Here is a 10,625-nt window from a genome sequence, read left to right on the forward strand (position 1 = left end):
TCCCACGAGCCTGGGATCATGACCTGAGCTGAAATCAAGAGTCAGACACTTAACCAACTGAGCCACCCAGGCACCCCTATCACAAATTTTAAAATCTGGGAGTAGTTTGGAAAAAAACCTTATATGCTAATTTCAGCCCAGGACTAATTTAATAACTGGAGCAATGTCCATTGGCAGGACTTAGGCTTAGATGAGGGATAAACATATTTTCTGTAAAGTGGGATAAAAATTATTTTAAACACAGTTGCTTTTCAGAGAATTTAATATCAACTTTACTAAAAAATATATATGAAAGTTCAAGATCTAGTATTTGGAAAATCTATGCATATAGTCAATCACAACAGATTGAAAGAGAATTTTATAAGTTTATGTCTTGGAAATGCTATAAAATTAAGATGGAATGATGGGGATATCTCACTTGTGAGTTGTCTTAGGTTGTGGAAAATTAAAGATTGAGGTAAAGGAGAAAGTATCTTCCATTTGTAAGTTCAGAAACTGATTCCTACTAATATATGCAAATTATTGAAATGATAAGCATGTAAATGTTGCTACCATACATAGAAAATGAAATCAATGTTTTATCAGCTTTTTAAATCATTTATAATAAAGGTAACTGAAGGGGTACCTGGGAGGCTCAGTCGACTCTTGATCTCAGGTGAGGTCTTGATCTCAATGTCATGAATTCCACACTGAGTGTTGAGCCTACTTTAAAAAAAGGAGGAGGGGAGAGGGGTAACTGAAAATGCAACTTGAATAACATTGCATTACATTTTTCTGAGTGTATTTTAATTACAAAGAAAGTCTTTAATTTTTTCATTGTTGAAGACAGGTTTAGTACTAGCCTCTGTAAAGTTAAAAAATGATATTTGTCGATTTAGGGGCCATGTTTTAAGATGTCCATTTTTGAGTGTATGGCAACAGTTTTATGAGAATGTTAGTAATAAAATGTGCCTACTGCTATCACATAAAATAACAATTTACTTTCTTCTGTCTTAGGTGAAGTTGGACTCCTTATTTGCAGAATCACACAACTCACACCCTTTAGTGGCTACGCTGGAGGAAGTACTCAGACGGAGAAGAAAAAACTGAGAGATGTCTTTAAGAAAGGAGACCTCTATTTCAATAGTGGAGATCTCTTAGTGATTGACCATGAAAATTTCATCTACTTTCATGACAGAGTTGGAGATACTTTCCGGTTGGTTTCTTTGAGTTATTGAGTCAAAAACAAACACATGCACAATTTGGCTTACTCCTAAATTGGAACTGCATTCCACTTTGGCTGCAGTGCCCCATTTCCCTCTATCTCTTTGGCATGTCCATCCAAACTTCTATATTCCCAGAAAGTAAGGAGCAAACCACAGGAAGTGTCACTCTTCCTACAAGTGTCACTCCTGCAACGCACAGATAAGTTGGTTGAGCAATACCAGTTGAGAAATAGGCAGAAAACCTGTGCCTGATTTTTGGAGCCTAACTAACAGTGTATCCAGTTTCTCTCATTTATCCTCAGTTGTTACCAGTCACCCCTAGGAGAGCCCAGGGTTTCACACTATTTCCAGTCGTGGGGCTTTTCTTCAGATAAAATCAAATGCAAGCTAATACGGAGCTGATCTAGCCGAAGAGGAAGTGAGGGGTTCTGAAATCCACTATTCACCTCCCTCCCACTCTCCATCCCTAACCATTCCCACAGAAACCCAAGTCAGCACCATGAAATTTGAAAGTCATTATAATAAGACCATGAAACTAATTCCCAACAACAGCATGGTCCTCCAGCTTCTCTCATGGTCCTCTCATGACACTTTGGTTTAATCAACTTCCCTCCTGTGCAAGCTCCCTGAGGCCAGGCCTTGTGTCTGCTGGTTCACTCCCCAGCACCTAGCACAGTGCTTGACACACATAAATACTTTTGCATGAATGCATGCGGAAGGGATGGAAGTTGTCTGGCTGTAGTAGGCAGAGCAAGAATACAAATGAGGAGACCTGAGCTCCTAGGCTCACCCCTACTCCTGGCCAGCTGTGCTGTCAAGGCTGGTAATCTTTTTCACCCATGAAATGAAGGTCCCAATGATCCAGAGTGTTCCTTCCGTCTTTGGAGTATTCCATGACTCAGGATCCATACCATGATTTTATGCAACCTTCATGTTACTAAAAAGATACTTCCAGGAGATCTAAAGAATTTTTAAATGTAGACAAATTTTAAAGCCTTATTAAGTAGACGAGTGTAGGTTGGGCACTAACGTTATAATCTCCCTGTAAATAAAGCATGGTATTTTATTTGCTACTCAAAGCTTTCTCATTGCCATGAGACCCTGAAATACAGGTATGAAACCAACCAAAGTTAGTGAGTGAGAAAAGTGGGAGACCTAAACACAACAAAAAGTTATTGATATTTGTTCTTGATTTCCAGTACCTTTCTTAGGCCAAACCTGTATTTCAACATTAGCACATTCTTTGTATCGTGTTTCATGTGGTGAGATTGGAATTCCACATTTTATTATTTAAATGCCTTGTCTATGCCTTTGTCTTTTGTTTCTCAAGCAAAATGCCTCTCCTGTGCCTAAGTTCCAGGGGATTTGAGAGCAGAGATGGGAAAACAAATGCAGACACCTTGCAGGGCCTAGAAGAGATGCGTGCTCTGCCATGGAACCGTGGGCCAGGGACCACCAGTAACCTCTGCTAACCTTACCTTTTCTTCCAGCTGGAAAGGGGAAAATGTGGCCACCACTGAAGTCGCTGATATCGTAGGACTGGTTGATTTTGTCCAGGAAGTAAACGTTTATGGAGTGTCTGTGCCAGGTACACATAAGTCTCTGAGTAAACTTATACAGTAACTGAACATCATTTTAACCCCATGGCAAAGTTTGTCATCACTTTTGCCTCCCTGCTGGAGAACCAGTCTCTTTCAGCCACCTGGGAGTAAGGGGCTGATGTCTGGTTTATATTCCATTATAAATTAGCCAACTCAGCACATCTGAACTTGGCCTTCCTCTGTGGCTCAGCTCCCCAGCTGTTCTTGGGCTCTCAGGCAAGCCAGATCTCTGCAAGATGCAGGATCCCATGCTACATTTGGCATGCCTCGAGAAAAGACGTGTCAGGCTTGATAGCTGGGAAATGGTATCTTGGCCTCAGAACCGAGTATCACAAGTAACAGCAAGTATATTTGCTAGGAGAAAAAACTGAAAAGGAGCTGCCTTTGTCCAGACTTCTTTTAAAACAGATCCTTGACCCCAGCTCACCCCAGTGAGTTTCAGAATCATCACACAGAGTGGTGTCACCAAGCCTTCATCTGCAGATCTGCCTCTGCCAGCAGAGTGGGGAGAGCTGAGGTCTGACTTCGGGTCCTTGACTCCAGTACCTGGGGCTGTTTGACTTCAGGCAAATCACTAAAATTAGGGGTAATATCAGCCCTGACGTTGAGATTGTTAAGAGAACTCATTCGCTTCAATTATGTAAACACTAAACATACACCTACCAGACGTATACATGAGTGCTGTCATTGGAAGAAATCGTTTTAATTATATAGATGAGAGAGGATTAAAACTTCCAAGTCACTGTCCAACTCTAAGGTGCTAGGGATATTAGTATTCCCCCCAGAACTCAGTATTTGGGATTCTCACCTATATTCAAAATAGAAATCCAAGAGTCTCTCTTTCCTAAGCTGTGGTGGTTTCACATGACTTTGTGCTGTCTTTTTTTTTTTTTTTTTTTAAGAATATTTGAGATTTTCTCTTCCCTGTTCCTCTCCAGCCCTACGACAATGATATGATAGAAGTGCAGCCACATCTCAGGTCACAGAGCGTGACCTGAGTGCACACTGCTCATGTTGGAACGTGGGCTGAATTAACACGAAAGCCCATGGCAAGGTTGTCAGTAATCACGCTGCGCTGGGCTCTCACAGACGCCACCTGGCGTGTTGTGTGCACCTCTAAATGCTGGATTTAGGTAGCAACACAAAAGAATGTGTATGAGAAGGTGAGAGAATCTGGGGGAATGGATTGGAAGGATCGAGTCCACTGCTCTTCAGAGTGGGGCCCCTGGCCCAGCACCACTGGGGAGCTTGTGAAACAACATGATTTCTCAGGCCAACCCCAACCCTTACTGAATCAGAATCTCTGGGGTGGGGCCCAGGGACCTGTGTTTTAACAAGACCTCCAGTGATTCTTAAAAGCAATGAAGTTTGACTTGGGGGTGATGAAAATGTTCTAGAACTAGATACTGGTGATAGTTACACAACATTGTGAATGTATCAAATACCACTGAATTGGGCACTTTAAAATGGTTAAGATGATGAATTTTATGCTATGTGTGTGTTACCACAAATTTTTAAAAGATACTAAATTTTGAGAAGCACTGAAGCTTCGTCTGACCAATCATCAGAATCATCTGGGAAACTTTCATTTTTTTTAAGTTATTGAAATTCAAATTAATTAACCTGCAGTGCAATATTAGTCTCAGGTGTAGAGTACAGTGATTCAGTCTGGGAGAGTGTTTAAAGCCTAGATCTAATGGATCAGAACCTCTGGGGTTTGGGACTCAGACACTTCATGTCTTGTTTTAGTCCCCAGGTGACTCTAACAACCAGTAAGGTTTGGGAGTCACTGATCTAGAACAAAAAGAAGAGGAGAGTAATGGTTTTCACATGGTTGGAAGGCAGTCAAAGTAGAACAAGGAGCAGGTGTGCTTGCCATACCCACAGCGAGCAGAACGAGAGCCAAGGGATTGAAATGACCAGGGAGCAAATTTTAGCCTGAGATGTCTCCTATAACCAGAGAGATTAACAACACAAAAGTCTATCTCCTGAGGTGGGGAATGGCCCACCAGCTGGGGCGTGTAGAGAGGCTGGATGTCCACTCAAGATCCTGTGAGAATTCTTGCTGCATTGAAATATTAGAGATAGGGGCACCTTGGTGGCTCAGTCAGTTGAGCATCCAACTCTGGATTTTGGCTCAGCTCATGATCTCAGGGTCCTGGGATGGAGCCCCAAGTCAGGGTCTGCACTGAGCATGGAGCCTGCTTGAGAGTCTCTCTCTCTCCCTCTGCCCCTCCCCTGCTTGCTCGCTCTCTCTCTCTCTCTCTCTCAAATAAGATGGGAAAAAAAAAAAGATTAAAGATAAACTGAGAAGTGTCTCTCAGCTTTTAGATTCTGTGATTCTCAATGCCATGCCAGCCGCTGGCTGGCCTGACAGGCACACGGCCAGCCTTGCTGCAGCCCAGAAATGTGGCAGGTCTATCTAGAAGGCAATCTACCAGGGTGAATTTCAGTATCAAAGGGCTCAGCAAGGCCTTCACAGATCTCAGCTTTGGACCAGGAAGGTACACCAAAGTGTAAGCCCAGTTGACTGTTACTAGATGTCACACCAGAACTTCCCAACTACTCTCTAGAACTTTTTGTTCTCAACAGAACTTTCTGCAGTGATGCAAATGTTCTATATGTGCACTCTCCACTATGGTAGCCAATAACCACTACATGGCTATTAAGGACTTGAAATTGTGGCTAGTACAACTGAGGAATTGAACTTTTTTTTAGTTTGTGTTTTTATAATTTTTTTTTAACGTTTATTTTTGAGACAGAGAAAGACAGAGCATGAACGGGGGAGGGGCAGAGAGAGAGGGAGACACAGAATCAGAAGCAGGCTCCAGGCTCTGAGCCATCAGCCCAGAGCCCGACGCGGGGCTCGAACTCACGGACCGCGAGATCGTGACCTGAGCTGAAGTCGGACGCTTAACCGACTGAGCCACCCAGGCGCCCCTAGTTTGTGTTTTTAGAATTAATTTTGATAGCCAAATGAAACCAGTGGCTACCATACTGGACAGTGCAGTGCTAGAGAAACTCTGGCCAGAACAGTTGTAAACTGGAACCTTCCCCCTGGAGCTAAACTAGCCCCAAACCAACCCCTGGGAACTGGGGCAGAGATCTGAGACTCAATAGGCCTATTCGTCTCTCAGTTGGGCATTGTCTCTGTCAGAGCAAGAGGCAAGGAGCCAGTCAGTGCTGAAGATTTCTGTTGCATCAGCCTCTGCCTTGATTGGAAAAGAAGCTTATTGGAGACATTTGAGATTCCTAAGATGGTTGCTTTTGAGCAAGCTACCAGGGACCCCTAGAGAAAGAGGGTCCTGTGCCCTGTCTCCCTCCTTCAGATATGAGGCAAATCGTAGAGGCGTGCATTTCCTTTCTCTTAATGTTTCCTCTTGTTTCCTGCCTTCTTTGGAGCCACAGGTAAACATACAATCACCATGGGAGAGGTTTCAAAAGCTGGGGCCCTGGTGACAAAGGGCACAAGGCGGCCCCTTCCCCTCTCTGATTACAGCTAGGTAGTTCAGCAAAGTGGATCTCAGTGGATCTCAACTCCCACCCAGTCTGCTGGATCAGGCAAAAGATGTACTAATACCTAATTATTGCTGTCTTTACAAGAAAACAGTGTAGTAATTGTGCTTAACTCCTCCCCACTTACCTTGCTGCCCAGACAGGAAGGAGCTGCTGGATCCTGGTCTCTGTGGAGACACAGCCTTGGGGAATATAGCTCATCAATGGGAGGGCCCACAGCCGCTTGCCTTTGCACCTCCATTCACTCTCCGGACCCCCAGCTTCTCTGAAATGCAGAAAGGCAAAATCTCAAAGGTGGTATTTGTGTCTGGATGCACAACAGACCTGACACTACACCCTAAAGAACAACCCGAGCCCAATTGTTCATGACTGTGGAACAAGGACTTCTCACTGGAGTCCAAAAAAAAAAAAAACAAAAAAAACAAAAAAAATTCCCTCGGCCACCAGTAGGGCCTGTTTTCTACTCTGGTGTTTTCATTTAGGCTGCTGAGAAGGATGACTGTTGATTGCCTCAGTCTGGTTTCCAACTTTGTCTATTGTTTGCTGTGTGAACTTGAACAAGTCTCGTACTATATCTTTAAGCCTTAGTATTTTCATCTGTAAAATGGAGATAATATTTATACCTTTTCAGAAGGTTGTTGTGAGGGTTGAATGAAATAGTCCATAAAACACACTTAGTATAGGGTCTGGCATATAATGAAGATTTAATCAGCGTATAGCTCTTGTTATTGTTGTTATAGTCACTTTAGAATAACTTCCACATATACCTGAAATAAAAATTCCGACTATCCAAAAGAAACCCATGTCAATGTTCTCAGCCCACTTTGAACTAGGAAAACATCATAAATAGTATAACACGTCTAATTTTTTCTCTTTATTTCTAGGTCATGAGGGTCGAATTGGCATGGCCTCTGTCAAAATGAAGGAAAACCACGAATTTGATGGAAAAAAACTCTTTAACCATGTTGTTGATTACCTGCCCAGTTATGCAAGGCCCCGGTTTCTAAGAATACAGGTGAGACTTCTTGTTGTTGAGTTCAATTATCCTCTATCTCTTGGAGACCGCTGCGTCTTAGGGAACAACTCCCTTCTACCACGGTGACCATATTGGCCAGATTGTCACTACCCTTGCCAGGAAGCTCCACAAGGAAGCAGAAGTATCAGAAAATAGAGCTCGCAGAAGCCAAATCCTGATCCCCTTTTCCCTAAAATGACAGACCAGATCATTCGGCAGTAGTATTAGCAAATAACTCACAAAGTCTATGGTTTGATGAAGTATGACAGATACTTAAAATGTTTCCAGTTTTAAAGGATGGAAAAATCCACTGAAGCTCTACACCTTCCTACGGTGTGAAACTTAGTTGGGAAGCATTAGCCAGTTGGAGCTGTCAAATGTTTAACTATCACCACTAGAGGGATGTGTTTTTTCACAAACATTAATCCATGTTAGCCTAACATTCTCTCACTTTTGGACTCTGAGCAATATGATTCTGTAGCTGAAGACTTGAGAAAAGAAATGTTAGGCTACCAGCTATTGTGGAAGTTGTGTGTTATTTCTGTTGATGTTCATAAAGCATGGACGTTTATAATGAGATGGTGGAGAGACGTGAAAATTGAAATACGCTCAGATCATCCATCACCTATCAATTGAAGGAAAAAAGCTTCAGCCTAGTGGACAAACAGGCTGAGAAAATAGAGTGGTCTGTGTGTAGATGATCCCTAACCTCACCCCACCCTAAATCAGGATATTTTAGTAAAACCAGAAGCTCACTAAGCAACAGACTGCCCTACAGGGGAGGGGTAGAGGGAGAGAATCCCAAGCAGGCTCCATGCCTGCAGTGCAAAGCCAGATGTGGGGCTCAAACTCATGAACCATGAGATGATGATCCGAGCCAAAATCAAGAGTCGGACACTTAACGGACTAAGCCACCTAGGCTCTGCTCTGCTCTGCTCTGCATTTCACCCTCCACAGCCCCTCCCTCCCCACAGGTGATCTTAAAGCCTCAGAGGAATGAAAAGCTACCTGCACAAAGGGCCCCCTAGTGGAGCTTCTGTAAACAGGAGGTATTGAACTAGCTTCCCCAACCTCTCTCAGGAGCCAGAGCTACCAGACACCCCACCCTCTGCCGTTTGCCCAAACCCTAATCTGTCCACAAAACACTGCAACAGTGTGGATTGTTTGATGTTTTCCAGGACACCATTGAGATCACTGGAACTTTTAAACACCGCAAAGTGACCCTCGTGGAGGAGGGCTTTAATCCTGCAGTCATCAAAGATGCCTTATATTTCTTGGATGACAAAGCAGAAATGTATGTGCCTATGACTGAGGACATTTACAATGCCATAAATGATAAAACTCTGAAACTCTGAATATTCCTAGGAGGATAACTCATATTTCCAGAAAGAAATTAAAAGGACCTAGTGCAACCACTTGATATAATCCAACCTTAATTTGATTGAAGATTGTAACATGCCATTTTTTATGCATTCCAATAATGGGAGACTTTTAAAAATTATACCCGAGCCATTGCACGTGAAAATATTTAGAGATGATTAGTTTTCAGTTTGCACCTACTGTTTGTATTTGCAGACTAAGCTTGTTAGAGGGTGCATTATTTTTTAAATATGTAATAAAATAGATGAATGCTAACATATGAGATGGCATTGTCTCTTTCCTGACTTTACTCTAAATGCAAATCCTGAGCCTAAGAGCCTCATTGGCATCTTTTCATAGGTGTCCTACTCATAATGATAATGGCATCCTAGGTTTAAAAAAAAAAAAAGGCAAGAAATTGAAAGGTGAGGGGGATGCAACACCAATGAACTCCAATGAACACCAATGAACAGTCCAGCTCTACTGTGAAGCCAACTCTCCCCTCATATCTGGGCCACTGTCTACAAATTGCATTGTCCAGCAGGTGAGAATGCCAACTATAGTTTTTGAAGGAGCCTAAGTCAACAGCATCAGAATTCTATATATAGAAGGTGTCAGTAGATATTTTTTAACTCCATCAAGGCTTGTAGGCTCGAGTGTCTTCAGGAATCACATGAGTAATGTGGACGAGAGAAACAGGTCACAAATGAATGTGGCAAACATGAGGGTACTACTTAGCTTCGGTTGGCTGATTATTGTCATGTGGGAATACAGTTTAGGTACTTCCAAGATCTGATTATTTAGAAAACAGAAACCCAGATATTCATGTGAATCTCCCAGTCTTTTAAATTTGTGAAGTTTCAAATTTTATAAGACTTCCATGCACCCAACAAAATGGATGTGTGGACCAGATAAGTCCCAGATCTCCAGTGAGTACCCCCAGTCCCACATACTCCTCAAACCTGAGCTGGTTTCACTCCACACCCAGTCTCCTATCGAACAGCCTGTTTATTTAAGGACCCAGGGCCCTTTGACATGATGCAGGTGGGTTTGGGAACTTCAAGGAGCTCCTTCAGACAGGCTGTTTCTTCTTACACTCAGCTGGCTCCCTTCCTCAACAGAACTCCTTAACCTCTGCATGTGTTAGCTACAGACAGTTTCAGGAATAGGTCCTCAGTAGCAGCAATCAAGACATGTTTACTAGAGTTTTTCCTAGGAAACAGGAATGTCATGGTCACTAAGTCCATGTCAAGGAAGTATAATCCAAGTTTATCCCAGCCTCCTTAAAAGAAGTGGAGTTTCCTTCCCTAAAGGACATCCTCCAATGACCAGGAGCTGGCAAGGGGCCCCAATTCTCCCTCAATGTAATCCCCATAAGGCCCCAGGAAAACATATCTAGGGATCCTTAATGATAGATACAGGAGAGATTGCCGCTCTCACCCCCCACACAGTACTAGAAGTATTTTTTAAACTCTCATTCTTTCAAGTGACTACCAAGAAGAGTCATGACCAGAATCCCTGCCCCCACTCATTATGCCCAATGATGACCATTTCTGAGTGCTTAATATGTATAAGGGACTTGAGCATGGCCTCAGGAAAACTCTGGATACCCTTGTGTCTTTGCGAATTTTGCCAATAATTTAGAACATTGTTTATGAGTTAGCACTTAAGAATGTTTGCAAAATTCTAAGTATCTCTGCCTTCGCTATATTGATCTCCCAGCGAGAATTGAACCCAAGTGATGGGAAAGAGCATGACTTCTGTTTTCAGAAGTATCACATTGTGCAGTTGTGTCACTTGTGATCGTGTTACAGTGGATCTGGTGGTAAGCAGAGGTCATCTCAAAGGGCATGTTCTCAGATGAGACACCAGCACTTACACTGTTAGCCAGAACATTAGTGTGCCTGTAACCAGAGCCTACTGGAGCCT

At 42.9% G+C, this 10,625-nt stretch overlaps 1 protein-coding gene across 2 annotated transcripts in view; it reads left to right on the forward strand.

The window, feature by feature from the left end:
• The window catches only part of SLC27A2 (solute carrier family 27 member 2), a 52,167-nt gene that overhangs the window by 35,108 nt on the left and 6,434 nt on the right, over positions 1-10,625 (forward strand). The window contains exons 7-10 of one of the 2 annotated variants that reach the window (XM_049611676.1): positions 997-1,195; positions 2,696-2,793; positions 7,207-7,337; positions 8,516-9,007. In XM_049611676.1, coding sequence (XP_049467633.1) covers positions 997-1,195; positions 2,696-2,793; positions 7,207-7,337; positions 8,516-8,692 — 605 coding nt within the window. In that variant the 3' untranslated portion in view covers positions 8,693-9,007. Of the gene's footprint in view, positions 1-996; positions 1,196-2,695; positions 2,794-7,206; positions 7,338-8,515; positions 9,008-10,625 lie in introns of those variants that run through there. The other variant, XM_049611677.1, reaches the window with a different exon arrangement.

Source organism: Panthera uncia, assembly GCF_023721935.1.
Source record: "Panthera uncia isolate 11264 chromosome B3 unlocalized genomic scaffold, Puncia_PCG_1.0 HiC_scaffold_1, whole genome shotgun sequence".
Taxonomy (NCBI): domain Eukaryota; kingdom Metazoa; phylum Chordata; class Mammalia; order Carnivora; family Felidae; genus Panthera; species Panthera uncia.